The following is a 25,611-nucleotide window of genomic DNA, read 5'->3' on the forward strand; positions in this document are numbered from 1 at the left end:
TTTAAAAATTCCAATAAATATTTATTTTTCATTTCTTAAGTCCCACAAACATTTGGAAAGTTTGAGTTCAAAATAATTTGTATGATTCACAATAAGTCATTTAAAAATCTCCTCTATGTATTTCTGAAACATTTTCCAGCGTAACATCCAAGTCAATCAGTTTAATCCCCAATCAAGCCCTGTCAATGTTCGCTCCCGTCACATTTTGAAACTTTTACCGCCTTTATTTGTGCAACTATAAACCAGAAATGACAAAACCATGCAAATCTGAATCACATAAAATGGATCTTAAGACACAGCTGGTTTCCTTCCAAGTGGTTGCTTGCTCTTAACATATCTGGCTCAACCAGCATTTAAAAATAATTTTAATTATTGTAAAATAGTCAATGAAACAAACTAAGCAGAATATCCAGTTATAAAACCAGAAATTGAACACCCTCATCCCAAAAAAATCAGACAATTATTTGAATATTTCTGATTCAAGGGTGCATATTACAGTTTAGAGGCATCTCAAGACAGATAATCAGTTAATAATCTCCTTCAAAAAACAAAAGATTATTAAGCACACTCAAAATCACTGGAATGTGTCCAAATGCAAACAACAGAAACACGTATGAGGCAAAAATCAGGTGTAAGAGAAAAATGGACCACAGAAACAAAGAAGAACATCAACAAAACAAAACAAAACAAAACATTTTATTGTGATTTGTGCTACATTTTCTAAATGTATCTTTTCCTAAAATATTCTGCCTGAAATCCTTGTTTTCCATCTTTCCTGCAGGGAGGAGAAGACAAATTTAAAGTTCTTGACCACCGTAAAGTAACACAAGCCTGGAGAAGTACAACCCAGGCAGAGATGAAAAAGTGTGTTTCTGGTCAGATTAGATCAGATCAGATCACCTTCATGAGTTTTACTATAAAAAATGTGCTTTGAGCAAATTCAGCACTCACTTCTGGTCCACTGTTAATAGAGGTCAACGTAGTCAACAATCAAACCAGGAACGGAATGACACGGGACATACTGTAAGTCTGATAAAATTCTGAACTATTTACTGCCTCCTGTAAAGGAAATTATTAACAGCTTCTCGAAATCTACTTGACCTTTGCAAAGCAGATTAGAACATTGCTGACATTTAAAATTTATTTTTATTTTACCAGAGAGGTGTTCATGCTTTAAACAAACCTTTACACAGGGAGAAAGACACACTTTATAGTACAAAACAGCAGGAGACACACTCATATACACAGATAAAAATCACTTGGATCAAATGATAACAATTTCCCCAAAACGGTTATTGAAGACCTAAAAACACACATTTAGAAATGTAAGATTTGTTCCTGCAGTACCTTGAGAAGGTATTTATACTACTTGAATGTCTTCACATTTTGTCCCATTACAACCATAAACTTTATTGATTTTACTTGGATTTTAGGCGATACACCAACACAAAGTAGTGCATGGTTGTGAAGTGGAAGAAAGATTTTTTTATAAATTCTTTACCACAGCATGATACTGCCACCATCTGGTTTCACCCCATGATGAAACATGGCAGTGATAGCATTACGCTTTGGGAATGTTTTTCTTTAGCTGGGAAAGCTGGTAAGAATTTATTGGAAGATTGAGCTAAAAACAGGACAATCCTGAAGGAAAACCTGCACAGGCTGCAGAGGACTTGAGACTGGTGGGGTGGAGGTTCACCGTCCCGCACAACAACAACCTTCATACACAGCATGAACTACTAATAGATTAGATGTGTCAGATTGGCCATACACAAAGTCTGGAAATAAATATAGAATCTGATCCAACACTGAAAATTGCTGTCCACAGATGTGTTCCAATGAATCTGTCTCAACTTGTACTAAAGAAGAGTGTGCAACAATAATATCTCAGGTTTCTGGTTGTAACGTGACAAAATCTGAAAAAGTCAATGAGTTAAAAATACTTTACAAGGCTCTGTAATTACTAACATTATCTACCTGAATAAAAAAAATAGTTTCTATCAGCAGTTTAAAACATCTTTGTATTTCATGACGGGGCTAAAAACCATCTGAAATTTAAGCGTTGCTTTTCTGCTGGTTTATGATATTATGAACACACTTTGTTACAGTGATGCCCATGTCTACGTTCAGGTGTGTGTTTGTGTGTATGCAGCTTCTACAGACACATTTGTGCGTGCTTACACACAGACACACAGTCAGATCATCACAGACCCATCTGCTCCTGGATGGAGTTGTCCCAACAGGAGAAAGACATACAGAGAAGAAGAAAGACGGAAGTGGAAGCCAACACTGTCCTCTGATCGTCCCACAGGTTAGTCAATAAATCCACCTGTCCCCTGTGGCGGAGGCGCCGTCTCTATGTCCCGCCGTTGTACGAGTAGTCTGCCTTGTTGTGCATCACCAGCTTATTGTCCACAAAGTAGAAGCTGTCTGACTGCGTCTCGTATGGGTGCAGGACCATCTCTCTGACTGTAGGTGGGTGCAGAAACGACACTGTTAGTGTTCTGTTTTCTAATCTGGACCACCATGATGGTGGTCCAGATTAGTGTAAATGTGAGCATCTTACAACACAATTATAAATGTTTCTGTGGCTGTGTGAGCTGCAAAACACAGAGAAACAGACAGACATATCCCAGCAACAGCTGGTTAGAAGAATGTTTTTTTACTAGACTTCATTTAATTGGATTTGTGTTTTCCAGAGCTCCCAAACAATTTAAAGTTTCAGAATTAATTTCATTGAAGAATTTCTCCAGATTTAAAGAGGCAAAGCCAGAGAAAGCACAAACACCTATTTTAAGGTTATATTTCCCCATTTTCAATACCAGTTACAACAACATTACTGTTTTAAACTGCTGTAATGTTACAGTTTTATACAGTTGTTCTTTAACAATTGCACAATGACACTATGAGGAAATGTTTTATTTATAAGAGACAAAAGGCACTTCTCTGCAGGTGTGTAAATGCTGAAATGATTTGACTTCAATCTATCGCCCCCATGAGGTGGATGGCTAAAAAGTCTAGAATTTTGGATGAAAATATATATGATAGTTTACTTTCACATAAATGTAGCTCGCCAGTCATTTCATTTATTCTGGTATTTTCGATTATTATCAAACCTTGGATCACCCATTGCCTTCACTATGCTCTGTCGTTAAGTTAATATGGCCAAACTCTACTTGTAAACATCTAAACATCATCTGGCACTGCATCAGAAATTTTACAGAGCCGCTGTAAGCTAGAAAACCGTTTTTGCAAAATGTCTGATAATCTTTGGAGTCTCCTTTACTCAGAAAGGTCAAGAGTGCTGCGATGTGCTTTGTTTCAGTTTTATCTATTTGAATTTGTTGACTTACTGATGTCCTCTGACAGAGGTGGAAATTCATAGATGTGCTCACAGGTGTTCTTGCTGCTGGGCATACAGAAGCCAAACTCAAAGTCAAAACTCTTGAGCAGCTTCTCCCTGAAATAATGTCTCTCGATCATCCGGAAGTTTTCAATCGGCACGTCTCCGACTGTAAACTCTACGCTGGACGGGTGAGGAAACAGAGGAGAAGAAAGGTTTATTAGAGGCGTATAGGTTCAGGTTACTTTATTAGTACCCAAAGGTAGGTCTGTTTTACTCATATACATAGCAGAACCCCCAAAATATAAATATTTTTTAAAAGTACTCAGAATACTCAGATTACTCATGGCTCCACCAATCAGGACATTTGACAGAAAGAACATATCTAACCTTATAGTTTTTTTTAATAACTCAATAAATGACAAATACTGCTGTCCCTATAAAAATCAAGCTAAAACCAAGCCATGTTAAATCATATTAAAAATAAGTACATTCAAAATAAATAAAAATAGGCCTGTACCATAAAGTCCATTAAATGTGCAGTGTCTCTGCATCTCATTCAGTTCAAAAACAGCCGCATTATAAAACATGGTCATTATGGTTTCGGCAGTATGAGAGTTATCTTAAACACAACAGACGCTGATGAGCCTTTTTACACACAGCTTCACATCAGGATTCAAAGTTCAATTTGTCATTAATGTTCCCAGATATTTTTAAGAAAAATCAATGGTCTAACTTTTGATTAAAATTACTTTGTGCATGTGCGGTTTCCTTCTACAATCAATGACCAAATCTTTGGTTTTTCTTGTGTTAAGCTGGAGGTAAGACTTCTCAAACCAGTGAATGAAATCATCAATCACTGGGCCATGGCTGCTTTCGTTCTCCTGAAGCAGACCGACAACAACAGAATAATCAGCGCACTTTATAATAAATCTGTTGTCACGTCTGTTTTGACACATATTTGTGTAAAGAATAAGAAGTAACGGTGACAGCACCCAACCTTGAGATGACCCAGTGTGTGTATGAGAGGACACTGTTTACTCTCACTCTCTGTGTCCTGCTAGTTAAAAAATCAAGACTCCAATCTGCCAGATTGTTGGCTAAATCAAACTGTTCAAGCGGCCTTTTGATTGAAAGGTGAGGTTGGGTTGGATTATATTAGAGGCCGAGGATAAATCCACGGATAAAAATCTGGCATGTGTCCCATTAAGATCCAAATGTTTAAAAAGTAAGTTTAACAGAGTCAGGGTTGCATTTTCTACTCCATTGTGAGGCTCGGTCTGTTTTAAGTGACCGGTCTGAAATCACAGACAGTTTTAGGGTATCTGGATTTAGGGACAGAAAAAACTACAGCATCTTTCCAGATGACAGGTAAATGCTGTGACTTATTATAGATGAACTGAAAGACAGGGCTCAGCTCAGTGTACACTATAACACAACTTTGAGCTCAACCTGCTGCAGACTGTAAATGCACAATGATTTATACTTACGTAGCTCCAACCTGCCGCAGTCGAAGGAAAGCAGGGGTGAACTGGTAACGAACAAAACGGCCGGCGTTAGGGTCGATATCCCTCTTCTCTCCTGCTCTATCTAAGATGGGAACCAGTTTGGGACAATAAGTAAAATTATTTGAGGCAAACATATTTAACATGGAAAATTAATCAGTAATTTTTATATACATAAATGTTTCATCTAAATTCTTTGCAGTACAGATTTGTGAAGTTATGTTTTAAAATGAGCAAAGCTATAGCATACAGATAGCCAACCCCTACAACAAACTTTATGTTGTTAATATTATTTTTAAGCTTAAATATGGTGGCTATATATGGTAAACTATTTGAAGGTGCTTAACACTTATTGCACGAGCTGTTTTTTGTTTTTGCGCAAGCAATTTAGCGTCCCCTTATTTGGGATCAATGGTTTTCAATTTCTTGAGAAAGAAACATCCTAATAGTGCGCTTTTAATCCATCCAAGCTCAGTCAGATTTAATGGAGAGCCTCTGTGCACATCATTTTTCAAATGTTGTCACAGATCATGAATTGAATTTAGGTCTGTACTTTTACTGGGCCATTCTAACACAATAAAATGCTTTGATCTAAATCATAGCTCTGTATGTTTGTTTAGTCATTATCCTCCTGGAAGGGTAACCTGTACCTTGGTCTCAAATGTTTTGTAGTCTATTATCAAAGGTTTTCCAACATTAACCTGTGTTTAGCTACATCCATTTCCCATCAACACTCACATGCTTCTCTTTTCCATCTCAAGAAAATCATCCCCACAGGGATGGTGTTCTGGGTCATTATTTTATTTGTTTTAGCAGTTATTTAAATAGGTTAATCTTATGGGGAAAAAGTATCTATTTTAAAAGAAAGGCCTGGCCACGAAGGCAGCAGCAATTACATTACTAAAAAAAAAAAAAAAAAAAATACAATTTACATTAAAACATTGGTCATATAAAACACTTGCACTCAAACATGATATACTGCACTGACTTCAGCGGAGCTTTAATCTCATTCAATGACACCAAAGCTTTCAGCTGAAGATCAGTTTGTGAATTCCAAGTATTGGGAGCTGAAAACTCTCAGAACTTTGGGAACAACAAACTGCAGAGCCTCCATTGATCAGAGATTGTAGCAGCCATTTTTTGTTAAAAAACAACACAGGTAAGATGGGGTGATGCCTAGGGCTTTGGTAACAAATGTGCTGTGTTAGTTTTCCTAATGCTAATATCCTTCACCAATGTTCTGTCACAGGTCTGTAAGCATTTGATGCAACAGTATCAAGGGGTATAAATACTTTTGCACAGTGCTGCAGTTTCTACCTAAAACAGAAGGAAAAAATGCGACTTGTTTATCTTTGTCAATTTGCAAAGCTGAATAAGTTTCCTGTTAGAAGGACTGGATATTTTATTGCAAAATTATCATGAGAGTTTCTATATTTCCCCCCGGACAATAAAAGAAATATCATTACGATTGTTAAGAGGATGTCTCTGTAGCCAAACGTACTTTTTAAAAGGATATATATACAGCCTCTCTTGTATGTATACCACAGCTTTGAATGGGACGAAATAAAACAAGTCCACTAAACTGCTCAAGGACTCGCCTGTGGATGGAGGTTTGGTGATTTCAAACAGCACGGTGCCCGTCTCCATGTCTCTGATCTTGAACCTTGTGAAGTCAATGTTATAAACATTATCATCCGGGCTGCATAGGTAATCTGTAGGAGGAGAGACATGGAGATTAGGATGTTCAAAATAAGTCATTAAAGGGAATATTGCTGTGTGTTTATGAAGATTAAAAGCCATTTTCTCATTTACAAACACACAACAAAACAGCTCTAAGCCTTAAAATCTTGTATAATCAAGCAATAATTCATCAAAATCATTTATGATTGTCCAGTTTGCATTCAGTAAAGCCTTGAAACTGCTTTTCATTTAGAAAATCAATATCATTACACTTTGGTGATGAATAATGATGGCAAAATGTGTTAGAAAAGCCCTTTCCTGACAGATACAGCATCAGCACAAACGCACCAGTAGCCAGTAAGAAAGAGAAGTGAGTTATTTTTATTCCCCTAATCCTCCCTGCCCTTACCAGGCAGTGTCACTGCTTATTAAAGTTCCCCAGCAGAGCAGACACTTCCTGTTTCCTGTGTGATCCGACATCCCTGGTATGTGAGGATATCATCCACCCATGTGTAGATGCTGCTCCTCTTCCTGATCACGTCAGACGCCATGAAATATAAACATTTCAGAGACTGAATCTCTGGAGGTTGCTGCAGACTGGCCTTCATAAGAATAAAAATGGGTCAGTCTGTGACTATTGTATTCTACTGTTTGATATTGTTGTATTTTTATTTTTTGTTTTTTGTTGTGAAGCACTTTGTGATTTTTATCTGTGATAAGTGCTATATAAATAAATTGTACTTACTTACTTACTTACTTAATTGTGTTTTTGCAAACTACATCCATCAACTGGTTCAGAGACTGTTCATCCTTCTCCTTGCATTGTTTGCTTTCTTTAGTTTCTCTTGCTGGACACATGCAGTCTCCTGTAGTTAGCTGGTGTGTGAGCTCATAAGAACCAACTACATCTGCCTGCTCAGAGAAACAGTGGAGGAAACGGCTTCAGAGGGATGATTTGATTGCTAATGATGCCAGCTCTGACTGGACAATCAACCCACCAGCTGTCCTAAGCTTATACCAAGTAATTCATCCATATCCCTGGTTTCTCTATGTCCCAAATTACATGTCAGAGAACACCTGTCTTTTATTGTTTCAGTAATGTGGCATACTTCAAATGCACATCCCAGGAGATGATTGTACTGATGAAGCAACTATGTTCTCTGTAGATCTTTGACTGTGAGGTTATTATGGAGTTGTTTTGTATTGTGTTGCCATTTAGAGAGACATTGACCGGAACAGGGTAATTTTCAGCTTGACCGTTACCCTACTTGTCATAATGCTAAAAATTCCTTCTTATTCCTATCAGTGAACAAATGATATATATACAGCATAAGTGCTAACAGCTTGTGCTGACAACAAAACCTTCCAATGTGGAAGTTGTTACTGTGTGAAGAAAACTCAAAATTAGCTATTATAAGGGTCAGTGATGTGTTTAAAAAAGCAGGTAGAATGCCTGACTACAAATCAATGAATAAACATACATCAGGTGTGGACCTACTTAATTTGGCAATCTCGCCAACTGGTCTGTTGTAAGCTAGCCTTCACCAGGACCCTGGTCACAAGTATTAGCAACACATTTGTGATGTAGTGATACTGTAAGTTTGAAGTGCTTCATCCTGTGCATCTTCTTCTACTGACAAGCTAACTTTATTAATTACCTGCACCTATGAGACTGGGCTGTGTACATCAGTGTTACTAGTGTGCCATAAATTAGGAGAGATCAAATATGTTTTTATTATGCTTTTTTTTTTTTTCTGGTACTAATCGAAATTAACACGTTGAAGTCCAGCCCCAGTTTAAAATGAAGTCAGAAGAAACACAGAGGTATAGGAATGTATTTGAAATTAAACTATTTTCTACGATGATAAATGCTGAGACACGTCTGTGGTTCATTCAGGCTGCAAGAGAGTGAGAGAGAGCGAGACTTCTTCAAATAACAGGAAGGCAGAACGAAGTACAGCAAAGGGTCTGTCGATCACCTTTTAAGCTTTAATTCTCGCTTTCATGTAACATGCTGGATTTGGAAATTTAGTCAGGCTTTTTGGAATCTCAGAGTTAAGGTAAGGATCTACATTCTTAAAGCAATACACAAAGAGACTGCTGTTTCAGCAATGCTAGCTACACTAACTGCATTTACCCTGCTAATAGATAATATAAGATCCTAAAGCCAGTTTAATATGTCATCTTTGTAAGCATTTTGTCTTTGTTTTAAAACAGGAAAATACACTGCATGGTCAAAAAAAAAAGTCATCACCTGGATTTAACTAAGCAAATAGGTGCGAGCCTCCCATTGGATAATAACTGCATGGCCGATTATGTTTCAGGTGGCAACAAGTTATTTAACTCCAACTGGTGCAATAAGTTGCTTCTCATTTCTTAAACAACCATGTTGAAAGACACATCCTGTGATTGTGGAGAAGATGTCAGTCTGTTTCAGAAGGGTCAAATCATTGGCATGCATCAAGCAGAGAAAACATCTAAGGAGATTGCAGAAACTACCAAAATTGGGTTAAGAACTGTCCAACGCATTATTAAAAACTGGAAGGATAGTGGGAACCCATCGTCTTCGAGGAAGAATTGTGGCCAGAAAAAAATCCTGAATGATCGTGATCGGCGATTACTTAAACGTTTGGTGAAATCAAATCGAAGAAAAACAACAGTAGAACTCCAGGCTATGTTTAATACTAAAAGTAAGAGCATTTCCACATGCACAATGTGAAGGAACTCAAGAGATTGGGACTGAACAGCTGTGTAACCTTAAGAAAACTACTAATGAGGCTAACTGGAAAAAAAGTCTTCAATTTGCTAGGGTGCATAAAGATTGGACTCTGGAGCAATAGAAGAAGGTCATATGGTCTGAGTCCAGATTTACCCTGTTCCAGAGTGATGGGCGCATCAGGGTAAGAAGAGAGGCCGGTGAATTGATGCACCCATCATGCCTAGTGCCTACTGTACAAGCCTGTGGGGGCAGTGCTATGATCTGGGGTTGCTGCAGTTGGTCAGGTCTGGGTTCAGCAACAGTATGTGTTCAAAGAATAAGGTCAGCTGACTACCTGAACATACTGAATGATCAGGTTATTCCATCAATGGATTTTTTTCTTCCCTTACGGCACGGGCGTATTCCTAGATGACAATGCCAGGATTCATCGGGCTCCAATTGTGAAAGAGTGGTTCAGGGAGCATGAGACATCATTCTCACACATGGATTGGCCACCACAGAGTCCAGACCTTAACCCCAGTGAGAATCTTTGGGATGTGCTGGAGAAGGCTTTGCATACCAGTCAGACTCTACCATCATCAATGCAAGATCTTGGTGAAAAATGAATGCAACACTGGGTGGAAATAAATCTTGTGACATTGTAGAAGCTCATCGAAACAATGCCACAGCGAATGCATGCTGTAATCAAAGCTAAAGGCAGTCCAACAAAATATTAGAGTGTGTGACTTTTGGTGGGACATTTTTTGGCCAGGCAGTATCGTAGTAGGTATAGAGGCTAAGCCTAAGCTTAAAGCCACTGAGGTGCTCGCTGGGCGTGCTACAGTTACAAATAAAAACTTGTGAAAGTCCAACAACTCCAGCAGTGATTATCTTATCATTTGTTCTTCCACAGTTCATCTTCATATCCAAAATCATTAAACGTAAATCACAACAGCGCAGTAGTCACAAATGGTTTGGTGCTTCTGTCCAACAACACGTGACCCCAATCAAAACGTTCCCCCCTTAAACACAACCATTGACAAACATACAAATTGACACCTAGTGGCATACATAGGGTGATAGAAAAAACACAAAAAGGGCTCCCACGCATAGTGTGACATCGCTTCTGCACCTAATGTCAAATAATTAATGACTGCTTAAGTCAAGAAGCCAGGAAAAAATGCTTGAATTTATATATTCTTGTATTAAAGAGAAATAGGCCAAAATGATTATTGTCCTGTCAAAGCAAAATTCTGACCGGTGCATTTCTGCTACTATTGTTTCACCCTGTGTTGTAAAACCGTTCCTGTCCCCAGATAGACAATTTTTAACTATACCAAAGAGCAGTCAGACACAGAAACCAGATAAACTGAGGTTAAGAAAGAAGGTTGAACGTTTTCCACAGAAGGTTGAGGCTGCAGGTCCCCTGTGTGGTGACTAAAAGATAACGCTAGTGAACAGAAACTTTATTCTTGAAAAAATTAAGGATGTTTTTTTTTTTGGATGTAGAAAATAAAAAAATATTTGGGAAATGTAACAATACCTAAAAAGCTTAAGCATACCACCAATAAATATAAAGTTTTTAATAACATCAACATCCTCAGATATTTAGGAGGGCTCATTACCATTACATAAATATTTACATAGAAGTCTACACTGCAGTTATGCACTTTGTTCTTTGGTTTTTCAAAATCTGTCTGCAGTCCCCTTCTCCACCAAAACTAATTTCACTTGCTAAATCTGCTGGACATGACATATTTCTTTGTCATGGAAAAAAAGGATGATAAACAGTTTGCTAATATGTTTTCTTTATTTGACAGTGAATGTATCAGGTTACCACTAATTCGGAAATGTTCCTACATTTAAATATTAATTGATCAACTATGTTGACCAAGTTGCTCAAGCTGAAACTGAAACCCTGGAGAAACACAGACATTCATCAAAGGTTGCTTATTCTGTCTACTGATGTAGCCCTGAAGATTAACTGTAATCTTCAATCCATGGATGTTATCAACTCCTTTTCCTGCCGTAGGTAAATGCTCTTGAAGATGAAGTAATTTATTCTGATGCCTGCTCTTCTGTCAGTCTGAATGCAGAGCTCAGCATGTCAAAACACATTAGCTGTGCATGCTGCAATCCATCCATACTCTCTGGATTTTTACACAGCTTTAACAAAATTGAAACCAAGAACATTTTTATACAAAATAAACAATTGTAGATGAGTAAATGCATTTTCTTCCGGCCTCTATGCTGCATATGTGATGATTGTAGCACATCTGCTCGTGTGCTTGTCCTTCTGTTAACTTAGTGGTATTCGTCATTTGTGCGCTGCCTGATGAAATCCCAAAATGACAATAAGGCTGAATTAGAGACAATTAGTTTGTTTTGTGTGTGTGAATTTATGAACATGCCTCGGAGGTCATATTCTCTGTGTGCTTATAAACCTCTGAGCTGTTTGATATAAATTACACACAGTCTGTGACCTCGGATCTGTTCCTCACACATCCAAGGACAACCGGCGGCTGAAAGCCACTGAAGCAAACTGCAGTTTTTCACTGCCTGTTCTTCTCTGGGCTTTGACAGCAAACAGCCACAGACACACCAAGCTTTCAAAGCGTGCAGTCAACTGTCTGGTCGCTACATTCAACCAGATTTATGATGCCAAGGGGACTATGAGCAGTCAGACAGGAGCTGTTGGGTGTTCACTCTCCTGCTGGAAACAAGAAGCTGGTTGGTAAACTACTTCTTCAAACTAGGAATGATTCAGCTGCCACTCCAGACTTTCTGTTACAAACATCCATTTCATATGCACATTTTACTCTTACCTTATACTGTTAATTATTATTTACAGCTGCACAATATATCAAATCAGTCTTCATGCATACTTGCTTGGATGCAGTATTTAGTTGGGTATAAATTATCAAAGGTCATACACTGAAACATTGCTTGCCACTTAGATAAACTATCACAGTTGTATAACCTCACATATGATAAAAATATTATTGACCAAAATCATTAAGCTCAGAGAGAGCAATAGAAATGCTGTGATGATAAAAAAGAAAGAAAGAGGCATCACCATCAAAATATTCTAGTAGCAAACTTTCTATTATTATTTATACATATGGCTAAAGTGCAAGCAACATCTTGATACGCGGTATTTAAAAAACTGAATGTGTTAGATTTGTCATATGACGCAGAAAAAAATAAAAATCAAGTACACCTTTTCTGTTTCTGTAGGATTTAAGGGGAAAAGTAGCAGCCAGGTGCTGCTCACTCAATGCACATCTTTTAAAAGCAGACGTTTTCGGCTGTTGGCTGGTTTGCAACATAAAGGTGGGTGTCAACACAGTCAGAGATATGAACAACATCAGCAATGACCTTAACCTGCAGCTCAATTATCTGGAAAAACATTTAATTTAGTTGTCAATCTTCCTAGTTGTGGGTGCCTCAACGAATTCCAATAATCCAGAATGTAATGTTTGGAGAAGTTACAGCTACAGCTGCCCAGCAAGCATTTTAAATATTAGGCTCATGGCAGTAAAATCAGAACTTAAGCTTGCAAGGTTTGATATGAATAAACCACCAGACCTTAGGCAGCTATGGTCAAAGTGGAGCTGGTTTGGTTATAATGCACAGTGCCATGATTGAAGACAACGTAATACATCATAAAGTCAAGCATGGTGGAGGAGGGGATTATTGAGGCTTGTTTTGTAGCCATGGTACCTAGGTATCTTCTAGATAGTTAGTCGATTATAAACTCCTCTGTATACCAAAGTATTCTGGAGTCAAATGTGAGGCAAACTATCAGCTGAAGCAGGACGATGGTTCCAAGCACACTAAATCTCCAATAGAATGGCAGAAAAAGAAAAGAATCAAGGTGTAGCTACGGCCCTGTCAAAGTAAGGACCTCAAGCTGAATAAAATACTGTAGTGAGAAGTGACAGCGTAAAGAGACAAGATATTTACTGGACATACAATCATACAATCAACAGTCTGCAAATCTAAACTTTTTCTTTCAAAGTCTTCCTCACTTACTGAGAAAACATCCCCTTGAAGAGCTCCCGTATTACAGGAATCAGCGTTGACTCACCACCAGTCAAACAGAAAAACTGCCAAATATCAATCAAAAGCTAAGCAATCAATATCTTCACTGCATCAAAAACATTAGGAATTAAAAACAAAAAACCTACTGCAGCTACCTAAGCCACGGTGGAAAGAACATCACCCTCAAGTAAACACCAACTTATCCCTCTATTCATCCATTGTCTATACCCACTCATCCATGCAGGGTCACAGGGGGACTGGTACCTATCTCCAGCAGTTATTTGGTTATTACCAGTCCATCACAGGTCAAAACAGAGACACAGAACAAGCAACTATGCACACACACACTCATACCTAAGGGCAATTTAGAGAAACCAATCAACCTTGTTTAATGTTATATTTATTTTAAAACAGTTTAAATAAACTATTAGTGTTTTACTTTCACTACAGATCAGCTTGGGTGGTCCACAATCTAAAATCTAAATCAAGTTCAAGCCTTGTTTTAGCAGCCAGTCTATGCAGGAACATCATGGAGCTGAGGAACCTTCTGGGCATATGAAACCATATTAAGAGCTTATAAACTCAACATGCCTGCTGGCAAAAATAACAGCTGACACCGATAATGGGATCTAGTTTAATGTGTCCCAGTTCAGCCGAAGAATGGTCGGTTCATCAGCCATTACTGGAAGTTTCTGCTGTTCCTGGCGCCTTTATCTATCTGCATGTGGGAATTTGTTAATCAACTGCAATTCGCATCTAACCTTATGATTAATTACATAAATCAGAAGTAAAGGCACTTCTTTATTTCAATTTCGTGTTTATGTCAGCAGTTTTTGAATGAATCAAGAGATTTTTCTTTTTTAACATCTGGGAAAAACATGATTTATTTTGGTTAGATTTATACCAAACAAAGCCCCACCACCAATTACTTGCAGTGAACTATGTAGTTCTTTAAACTCTGAAGGAACAGTATTATAAGTCAGAAGCTGGTTTTGCTCTTTCATTTCTTCTTTTGTGGTGTCTTCTATTTAGGTGCACTTCCTGAGTTGCCCATTATACAAACAAAACTCAACTTCTGCTTTAGGATGAGTGAATACACCACTCACAAAATATGTAAAATAAAAAATAAATAAGCTTGATAGACAGTATAGAAATAGTGATTGCTTATTTAAAGTCTCATGGTACTTCTCAGTTTTACCATCATGCAGTTATATGATGGCTGTCACATGTGATGACAAAAGAGAGTGGCTGTCTGAAAAAATTTGTTTAGAGATATTTATACATGGAAGAAAAAAAAATGCAGTAACATGAAGCAATGTCAGCATGTGTATTTGCTCCAGATAGGTGCTTCTGAGTTATTAACTAACAGCAGCATATGATATTTCCATGTTAAAATTCCACACTTTTCTAGACTCAATTTTAAAGCAGTATTTTATAATGCCTTAGCCGGGTGTCTTATTATTGTTTTATAATTCCTGACGCTTCTGATTCAGCATGTGGTGAAGTTAAATATATCAGTTAAAATGTATAACACTAGGGAAAATCTTAACTGGATTATGCTGGATTGATTGTCCATCCTTAAAAACAACAGTTTGTCACCAGCAATACATCAATTTCTCAAAACCCCACAAAATATGAATTCAAATACTTTGTTTTGGTTCTTAAGCAAACTAAAAAACTTGATTTTAAACACAGAAGCAAAGATTTGGGAAAAAAAGGACCTATTTTTATTTTAGAATGTGTTTGTTTTATCTATTTGTAACTCAAAGTCAAACTAAAGGTCGAAATCTGCACAAACATAATTTGAAAAGCCCACCTTCAAGAAATTCTGGTTTTTATCTTTTAGATAATGGAGTCAGACTTAAAATCTGGAAACTCAAACTATTTTCCACATTCAGTTTTAATTTTTTCATGCTTTTCCAGACTTTTCAAGACTGTGTAGGAACCCTGTAACTGTGATGCTTTAAGTTATGTATGGATGTACTAGAACAGAAATGTAAATAAGAGATTATTGCAGGGAAATATTTGTCTCTGCATCTAAACACAGAAAATTCCTTTAAAAAAAAAAAAGAGTGACTGCCTAATGCATTTGATATCATTCAAAATGCTTGAAGAGAACATGGCAACAAAGATACTCCAGCCATTTGGATAAGAGAAAGAAGGCACTTATGCAGCTCATGTGGACTAATCCGGTTTAGTTTCTTCAATGAAGGCAAATCCAGGTAATCACCTGAGAGAGGAGGCGGATAGGAGGGAGGTGGAGGTGTGCAGCGAGGAAGGTGCCAGGAAAAACAACGACAAAAAGATAATTGTGTTAAGGTTAATGGGGTAGCATTTTGGAAAAAAGTTTCCCAAAAGGCCAAATCATGGGTATTTTGCAGCTAACCTGGGTATTGAAGCAAAGAAAACAATACTCTGACATTAAAAATGTAGTGTTATTATTCAGACTAGACAGATTTTAACTTTGAATCAGTTGTGTTGACCTTTCATACTGCACCTCATCGGACTCGTCCGTGAAACTCCTTAAGTTTGCAGACAACACCACTGTCATTGGACTGATCCAGGACGGGGATGAGTCTGCATACAGACAGCAGTTGGATCGGCTGGTACACTGGTGCGGTCAGAACTACCTTGAACTGAACCCACTCAAGACTGTGGAAATGGTGGTGGACTTTCAGAGAACACCACCCCCATACACCCCCCTCACCATCCTCAACAACACTGTATCGGCCGTGGACCACTTCAGGTTCTTAGGAACCACCATCTCTGAGGACCTGAGATGGTCTTCGCACATAGACACTGTTCAGAAGAAGGTCCAGCAGAGACTGTACTTCCTGAGGCAACTCAAGAAGCTCAACCTTCCACAGGAGCTGCTAGTCATCTTCTACACTGCCATCATTCAGTCTGTCCTGTCTTCATCCATCTCAGTGTGGTTTGGCTCATCGACAAAACAGGGCAGGTCCAGACTGCAACGAATAATCAGGACTGCAGAGAGAATAATCAGAGCAGACCTTCCCTCCATCCAGGACTTATACAGGTCTAGGGTCAGGAAAAGAGCTGCTAAACTGTTTAGAGTTTTACCTTCAGGCCGCCGCTACAGAGCACTGTTCACTAAAACCAGCCGCCACAGAGACAGTTTCTTCCCCCAGGCTGTTTCTCTGACGAACATTCAATAGAGTACAGAACAACAGCATATAGATGTTGCAAATGCACCTTTTCTATTAGATATGTGTACAGGTCCTTCTCAAAATATTAGCATATTGTGATAAAGTTCATTATTTTCCATAATGTCATGATGAAAATTTAACATTCATATATTTTAGATTCATTGCACACTAACTGAAATATTTCAGGTCTTTTATTGTCTTAATACGGATGATTTTGGCATAAAGCTCATGAAAACCCAAAATTCCTATCTCACAAAATTAGCATATTTCATCCGACCAATAAAAGAAAAGTGTTTTTAATACAAAAAACGTCAACCTTCAAATAATCATGTACAGTGACTGCTTCAATGCAGCGTGGCATGGAGGCAATCAGCCTGTGGCACTGCTGAGGTCTTATGGAGGCCCAGGATGCTTCGATAGCGGCCTTTAGCTCATCCAGAGTGTTGGGTCTTGAGTCTCTCAACGTTCTCTTCACAATATCCCACAGATTCTCTATGGGGTTCAGGTCAGGAGAGTTGGCAGGCCAATTGAGCACAGTGATACCATGGTCAGTAAACCATTTACCAGTGGTTTTGGCACTGTGAGCAGGTGCCAGGTCGTGCTGAAAAATGAAATCTTCATCTCCATAAAGCTTTTCAGCAGATGGAAGCATGAAGTGCTCCAAAATCTCCTGATAACTAGCTGCATTGACCCTGCCCTTGATAAAACACAGTGGACCAACACCAGCAGCTGACACGGCACCCCAGACCATCACTGACTGTGGGTACTTGACACTGGACTTCTGGCATTTTGGCATTTCCTTCTCCCCAGTCTTCCTCCAGACTCTGGCACCTTGATTTCCTAATGACATGCAGAATTTGCTTTCATCCGAAAAAAGTACTTTGGACCACTGAGCAACAGTCCAGTGCTGCTTCTCTGTAGCCCAGGTCAGGCGCTTCTGCCGCTGTTTCGAGTCCAAAAGTGGCTTGACCTGGGGAATGCGGCACCTGTAGCCCATTTCCTGTACACGCCTGTGCACGGTGGCTCTGGATGTTTCTACTCCAGACTCAGTCCACTGCTTCCGCAGGTCCCCCAAGGTCTGGAATCGGCCCTTCTCCACAATCTTCCTCAGGGTCCGGTCACCTCTTCTCGTTGTGCAGCGTTTTCTGCCACACTTTTTCCTTCCCACAGACTTCCCACTGAGGTGCCTTGATACAGCACTCTGGGAACAGCCTATTCGTTCAGAAATTTCTTTCTGTGTCTTACCCTCTTGCTTAAGGGTGTCAATAGTGGCCTTCTGGACAGCAGTCAGGTCGGCAGTCTTACCCATGATTGGGGTTTTGAGTGATTAACCAGGCTGGGAGTTTTAAAGGCCTCAGGAATCTTTTGCAGGTGTTTAGAGTTAACTCGTTGATTCAGATGATTAGGTTCATAGCTCGTTTAGAGACCCTTTTAATGATATGCTAATTTTGTGAGATAGGAATTATGGGTTTTCATGAGCTGTATGCCAAAATCATCCGTATTAAGACAATAAAAGACCTGAAATATTTCAGTTAGTGTGCAATGAATCTAAAATATATGAATGTTAAATTTTCATCATGACATTATGGAAAATAATGAACTTTATCACAATATGCTAATATTTTGAGAAGGACCTGTATATTGTACATTGTAAATTGTAAATTTGTATATTCTGTAATGCAAAAACAAAACAAAAGAGCAAAGTGTACCGGAGGCAAATTCCTTGTTTGTATGCACGAACTTGGCAATAAAGCTGATTCTGATTCTGTATGGTTAGGTCATGTTGGTGTTAACTGTTATTTCTATGTACAGCAAATAGGAAAAATGCTGCTTAACTGATCTAAGCAAGGAAACATTAGAATAATATCATGTATGTCAGCGAGAATATATACGGTGTCTGTATGTGAAACATCTGGTTTCAACTGTAAGTGCGGCTACATAACAGGGATATCTCATACTCGTACTCGTCGTCTTCCGCTTATCCGGGAACGGGTCGCGGGGGCAGCAGACTCAGCAGAGACGCTCAGACGTCCCTCTCTCCAGACACCTCCTCCAGCACCTCCAGGGGGAGCCCAAGGCGTTCCCAGGCCAGCCGAGAGACATAGTCCCTCCAGCGTGTCCTGGGCTGTCCCCTGGGCCTCCTCCTGGTGGGACGTGCCTGGAACACCTCCCGAGGAAGGCGTCCAGGAGGCATCCGGTATAGATGCCCGAGCCACCTCAACTGGCTCCTCTCGATGTGGAGGAGCAACGGCTCTACTCCGAGCTCCTCCCGGATGGCCGAGCTCCTCACCCTATCTCTAAGGTAGTGCCCGGCCACCCTACGGAGGAAGCTCATTTCAGCCGCTTGTATCCGGGATCTCGTTCTTTCGGTCATGACCCAAAGTTCATGGCCATAGGTGAGGGTAGGAACGTAGACCGACCGGTAAATTGAGAGCTTTGCTTTTCGGCTCAGCTCTCTCTTCACCATAACGGACCGGCACAGTGCCCCCATTACTGTGACAGCCGCACTGATCTGTCTCCATTCTTTCCTCACTCGTGAACAAGACTCTGAGATACTTAAACTCCTCCACTTGAGGCAGGAACTCCCCTCCAACCTGAAGAGGACAAGCCACCCTTTTCCGGTCGAGTACCATGGCCTCGGACTTGGAGGAGCTGATCCTCATCCCAGCCGCTTCACACTCAGCTGCGAACCGCCACAGCGCATGCTGTAGGTCTTGGCTAGAGGGGGCCAGCAGGACCACGTCATCTGCAAAAAGAAGAGACGAAATCCACTGGTCCCCAAACCAGACCCCCTCCGACCCTTGGCTGCGTCTAGAAATCCCGTCCATAAAAGTTATGAACAGGACCAAGGGCAGCCCGGCCGGAGTCCAACATGCACCGGGAACAGGTCCGACTTAGTGCCGGCAATGCGGACCAAACTCCTGCTCCGCTCGTACAGGGACCGGATGGCCCCTAATAAAGGGCCCCCGATTCCATACTCCTGGAGCACCCCCCACAGGGCATCACGAAGGACACAGTCGAATGCCTTCTCCAGGTCCACAAAACACATGTGAACCGGTTGGGCAAACTCCCATGAACCCTCGAGCACCCTGTAGAGGGTATAGAGCTGGTCCAGTGTTCCACGGCCGGGACGAAAACCACACTGCTCCTCCTGAATCCGAGGTTCGACTATCGGTTGGACTCTCCTCTCCAATACCCTGGCGTAGGCCTTACCAGGGAGGCTGAGGAGTGTGATCCCCCTGTAGTTGGAACACACCCTCCGGTCCCCCTTCGTATGAAAGGGGACCACCACCCCAGTCTGCCAGTCCAGAGGCACTGTCCCCGACCGCCACGGAATGTTGAAGAGGCGTGTCAACCATGACAGCCCTACAACATCCAGAGACTTGAGGTACTCAGGGCGGATCTCATCCACCCCCGAAGCCTTGCCACCGCAGAGCTTTTTAACCACCTTGGTGACTTCAGCCTGGGCGATGAAAGAGTCCAACCCCGAGTCCCCACCCTCTGTTTCCACCACGGAATGCGTGATGGCAGGATTGAGGAGATCCTCGAAGTACTCCTTCCACCGCCCGATAATGTCCTCAGTCGAGGTCAGCAGTCTCCCACCCCCACTATAAACAGTGTTGGCGAAGCACTGCTTCCCCCTCCTGAGGCGCCGGACGGTTTGCCAGAATCGCTTCGAGGCCAACCGGTAGTCCTCCATGGCCTCACCGAACTCCTCCCATGCCTGAGTTTTTGCCTCTGCCACAGCCTGGGCCGCATCACGCTTGGCCTCATGGTACCCGTCAGCCACTTCAGGAGTATACATCCCTGGCCGAGGGCTCCACCAGGCGTTCCCAGCAGACCCTCACTATGCGCTTGGGCCTGCCAAGTCTGTCCGGCTTTCTCCTCCTCCAGCGGATCCAACTCACCACCAGGAGGTGATCAGTGGACAGCTCAGCCCCTCTCTTCACCCGAGTGTCCAAAACATGCGGCCGAAGGTCTGATGATACGACAACAAAGTCGATCATCGACCTCCTGCCTATTGTGTCTTGGTGCCAAGTGCACTGATGGACACCCTTATGTTTGAACATGGTGTTCGTTATGGACAATCCGTGACTAGTACAGAAGTCCAATAACAAAACACCACTCGGATTCAGATCGGGGAGGCCATTCCTCCCGATCACGCCTCTCCAGGTTTCACTGTCGTTCCCCACGTGGGCGTTGAAGTCCCCCAGCAGAATAATGGAGTCCCCAGGAGGGGCACTATCCAGCACCCCCGACAGGGACGCCAAGAAGGCCGGGTACTCCGCACTACCACTCGGCCCGTAGGCTGAAATGATAGTCAGAGACCTCTCCCCAACCCGAAGGCGCAGGGATACGACCCTCTCATCCACTGGGGTAAACCCCAACACGAGACGGCTGAGCTGGGGGGCAACAAGCATAACAGGGATATTATGTTTGTAAATGATGGAACTCTGCTTTATTAAGCATGTTAAGTCAACAGGGCAGCCGCTTGAAGTTGGTTATTTTACTGGATTCTTTCTGGGTACTCCAGCTTCCTGCCACAGTCCAAAGCATGCATGCTAGGTAGGGCTGCACAATGTATCAAAACTTTGTCTTACACAATGTCAATATAGCAAAGAATTACTTGGTGTGCAACAAATATTAGCTATCATTTAAGTACCATGGATTTAGGTTCTCCATAGCAGTAGGTGATACTTGTTGTTTAATGCAGCAGGAAACATTTTGGAAAGGAAGTCATTAAAAAATACTATTAAGTTGTTTTATTGGAAAAACAGCAGATACAGCCAGATGCAACTTTAACAACAAATAATTTTCCTAGATGTAAATAATGATGACATTCTTTTTCTTATCATTAGCTGTTGTAGCTTTATTATCTTGGGTATATATTTGCAATGAACCCAAAGCAGAAAGACATTAACTCTCTTATTATTAAGAGCTCGAAAAAGAACATTAGGGTTTCCCTTTCAAATGTTTCATTTTTTATAACTTTATAGAAAACAGTTCCTTCATAAACCCATATTCTGTGGAAGATCAAGCACACTCATATCTTTGAAGCATTTGTGTAGCTTTTGATGTGTTCCAGTTTTCAATAGTGTGTGTCTGTTGGGATCAAAAGTGTGGAATTCACAATATTACTCGCTTCACATCCCTGTCTGATCTTATTTTTATCCATCTTTAAGGATCAACCTTTTATAGATGAAACTTCAGTGCTCTATAAGAGCCCCCAAGTGGTCAGATATTAATTAGCTGAATAATTTATTAAGTAGGGCAAGCTTCCATGGATGGACAGATTAATGGATGGACTGATAGGTGTTTTGCAAGACTCGAGTGAAACTGGTGAGGAAAAAAAGGTGCTATATCTATTACTGTTAAAGGAAACTTTCCAAAAGACTTAGGTTATTAAATGTGCAAAGAAAGAAAAGAAAATATACAACATTGATTAATCTCTCAACATAATAACAATTAGAAATTTGAAAAATTATCCATCCCAAAAACAACAGGCGAAGCACAGCACCTTTGCAGGGTAGCCTTTCTGCTTTGAGACTGCAAACTGATGCAACACATTTCAGCTGTAAAACTTAGTTGGATCAAACCGTTTACTGACCAGAAAACGTCTACTGTCCTTGCAAAATCCAAATGAATTCTAACAAATTAATTACTGAATGAGAATGAGGTGATAAAAGCATACAAAGCAGCTTGAAGCTGCTTCAAAGTACCCTTTCATACTGAATTTAGTTGTGTGAGCTGCAAGCAGTTTTAAACACATTTCTGAGACTCAGGATTGTTTTCAATCCTCTCTTAGCTTCTCCAAGTGCCACTTAAGAGAGGGGGTCAGTTTCAGCCCCTTGAGGATTTGTGGCTGCAACTAAACAGACACAGACAAAACGAGAGAGGGGCTTCAGCAGCTTCTCAGGAGAGAGCTCAGGTTTGCTTCCTGCTTTGTTACACCACCAATACCATGTGTGATGGAGTCCATCTCTGTTTCATCAGTGAACGGCTCCACTCTAAAACAGGACAGAAACAGGGGGTGAAAACAGGAAGTGTGTGGGAGAACAGAGATGCACGGTCTGCTGGCTGTAACCAGGAGGAAGATGCTTCATGTTGCTGTAGTGATTCAAGTTGCCATGGTGATTCACACATGGCTCCTTTTGCTTCCAAGCAATGATGCTGGATGACAGGAAAGTGAGAGTTTTCAAGACCATAACAGGTCTGGTTTAAATTTGATAAACTTTACTCACCACTGCTCCTGTTTTGTAATATCAGACAGTTTACAGAAGATACCAGACATTTTGGTGGCTGTTAGTACAGACAAGCTAAGTAAGCTGTTATACTGTTGGAGTGGAACAAAGAGGATCCATCAGAACCTGATCTTGCTGCTTAATCTGTAAATATGTGGAGGAACAAGAAGAACAAGTAAAAATACAATAATTAATTGTGTTATCTCTGGACCCTCACTGATACATGTCAAACTGGTTGATTGAAAAATACAATGGTAACCAAGAAATCAGCAGTGCTATTCAGTTTAAATGTCCAATCATCTTTTAAAATAGGTGCAAGCAAATCCTCCATACAGTTTGTATGTTGTAACACTCTGTAACCAGGTTGTGTAAGCAGCCTTTAAATAGTCAAATGTCCTTCTGTCACCTGTTAGTTAACTTACATGTAAGTGTTCCTGTCTACATGTGAGCTTTATAGCAGCTTTCCACAGATTTAAGTGTGACATAATTAAAAAACAAAATTGTAAAATATAATTAGAGAAATGAAAAACCAGCACATTCAAAAGTTTTTCAAAAATAAGAACGTTTAAAGTGAAAGTGTGTTATGTGACATAAAGCAGATAGGAAGGAGAACGTTAATGGTCCTGCTGTAGTTATTATCCAAACTTTTTATGAGTTTATGTACACAAAACAGAAAAAGCATCAACTCATTCAGTATTTTTAAATGTTTGTATTGTTAGAAAACAACATAATTTAGTGTTATTTAGCTGTGTAACTGCTGTCAAAACAAATGTGAAATCCCGCATCATATAATATAAATGACCAGAGCAATCTATATTAAAAAGCCAGCGTGGCAGCTACCTATGGTCCCCTGCTGGCCTGGAGGTCCAAAGAGCACTTCTGAACCTGAAGGGGGAGTCTTTCCTTTCCACAGTCGCCATAAGCTTGCTGTGGATGAAAGATTGTTGCAAAATTTGTGACTTGATGAAAACGGCTGGGCTTCCTTATATAGATAACTTTTTTACTAATTGGCACTGTCAGCTGAATTTTCTTGTACTGTATTATAATTAGGGCCAACATGGAGTGCATGTAATTGAAAGTGAATCTAAATGGATTGTATAGGATTATTATTAATATATATTTATGGATATAAAGTGGATCTGTTGGAGGTCATATTTGTTGTGAATTAGTACTATTTAAATAAACTTAACTAAATTATTCAGAAATGAATTTAATCTACAAAGGTCATGTTTTAGAAAAGCAGCAGCTGATTCAAGTATGGCTTTGGGAGCAATAGACAAGTTTATTTCCTCATGTATTATTATTATTATTATTTTTCGCTTGTCACTGTTGTCGTTTTCAGGGTTCCTTCTATCCCTCTGATTTTTGTCTCTCTTCTCTTTAACTATTTCCAAAAGAGGAAATGTTTTGCCCTTTCCCCAGGGCAAAACATACCATGACAAAGCTTTATAACTGTCATATTAAATGCTAATTTTATCATTTCTGCTGAGGAGCACATTTTATGCAAACTGGTTTTAGGTAGATTAGTAAGTAATTACCTTTTTTTGTTGTTGATAAACAATCTTTTGCCTGCATAATAGTTTGGTTTACAGGTATATTTGGTATATTTAGAAAACTGTGTTAATTTCCACTTAATTAGAGATGCACACATGTAACCTTTCCTGATGACCTAAGTTACCCAACTTCACCTTGGAGGTTAGAGAACATTAGAGAACAAACAGCAACATGCAGATTAAGAAACACACCAGACAGGTCAGGGAGAAACTTGTGTAGAAAGTAGATTATAAAACAATATCCCAGGCTTTGAACATCTTATAGATCACTGTTTAATCCATCACCTAACAATGAAAAGAGAGATGTAGGTGCATTTTAAAATGCTCTGTGTGGAAGAAAACTAACACTGCAAAACAACATAAAATTCTGTAATATGTGCAAAATGTTGATCTTGAACACAGTTTATTGCTCTAATCCAGAGAAGGAGACCAGTTGGTCCTTTATGTTATTTGTAACATCACCCAGTGTATAATGAGATGCGTGTTATGTGAAGCTAGATGCCTTAAGACCGATTTGTTAAATGACTGCCGATGTTTGTAAAAGTAAAAGTTGACATTTTGGACCCTGCAGGACGCAAACCCTGTTTCGTCCCAACTACACAACACAAGACAATCAGCTTAAACATACCATTCTCACTGTGAAACATGGTGGTGGAAGCATCATGTTGTGGGAATAAACGTCTTCTGCAGAGACAGGGACGCTCAGAGTTGGTGGGAATATGGAAGGAGCTAAATAAAGGGGCAATCCTGAAAGAAAACCTGTAAGAGGCTATAAAAGATTTGAGCCTGGTGAGGTTCACCTTTCAGCAGGACGCCTTGAAACATACAGCAAGAGCTACAATAGAACGGTTACAACTAGAGCTGCACAATATATCAAATTACAAGCATCATTGTAATGAATGTTGAAATGTTTTTATATTCACTTTATGCTCGCCACATGCTTATTTTTAGTGGTTGAAATGCAAAAGCTTGTGTAATTCATAGTAGAAATTGTTATTGCAATATCAAGCAATAGCTTTTCCTAATATTGTGGAGCCCTAAATTAGAACAAATATTTTTCAGGAGTTGGAATGGAAATTTCCTTTCACTTCGTAAATATGCACAACTTTGTGTTGGTCTTTCACATAAAATCCAGACTGTAACCTGACAAAATGTGAACAAGTTCAAGGGTTTTTAACAGTTTTGTCAATCACTGTATGGAATGCTTTTCATGGGTTGGATGTGTTGTATAAATGCTGTGAGTCATGCATGAACAAGGGTTACCTGATTTATTCTACTGTACTCCTGTGTTTTTGAACCTAACACTTGACATCCTCCGCCCTCTTCATCGTGCGCTAAGCTTGACTTCTACCTGAGCAAGTCACCGGTCTAAGATGGAC

The 25,611-nt window shown here is 40.0% G+C and overlaps 1 protein-coding gene across 1 annotated transcript in view; it reads right to left on the reverse strand.

Annotated features, from left to right (window-relative positions):
* Positions 1-25,611, reverse strand: part of unc119b (unc-119 homolog b (C. elegans)) — a 27,643-nt gene continuing 2,032 nt past the window's right edge. Inside the window, exons 2-5 of the mRNA XM_047379827.1 lie at positions 6,447-6,560; positions 4,834-4,933; positions 3,354-3,526; positions 1-2,469 (exon numbers count right to left, since the gene is read on the reverse strand). Coding sequence (XP_047235783.1) covers positions 2,357-2,469; positions 3,354-3,526; positions 4,834-4,933; positions 6,447-6,560 — 500 coding nt within the window. The 3' untranslated portion in view covers positions 1-2,356. The remainder of the gene's footprint in view (positions 2,470-3,353; positions 3,527-4,833; positions 4,934-6,446; positions 6,561-25,611) is intronic.

Source organism: Girardinichthys multiradiatus, chromosome 11 (genome assembly GCF_021462225.1).
Source record: "Girardinichthys multiradiatus isolate DD_20200921_A chromosome 11, DD_fGirMul_XY1, whole genome shotgun sequence".
NCBI lineage: Eukaryota > Metazoa > Chordata > Actinopteri > Cyprinodontiformes > Goodeidae > Girardinichthys > Girardinichthys multiradiatus.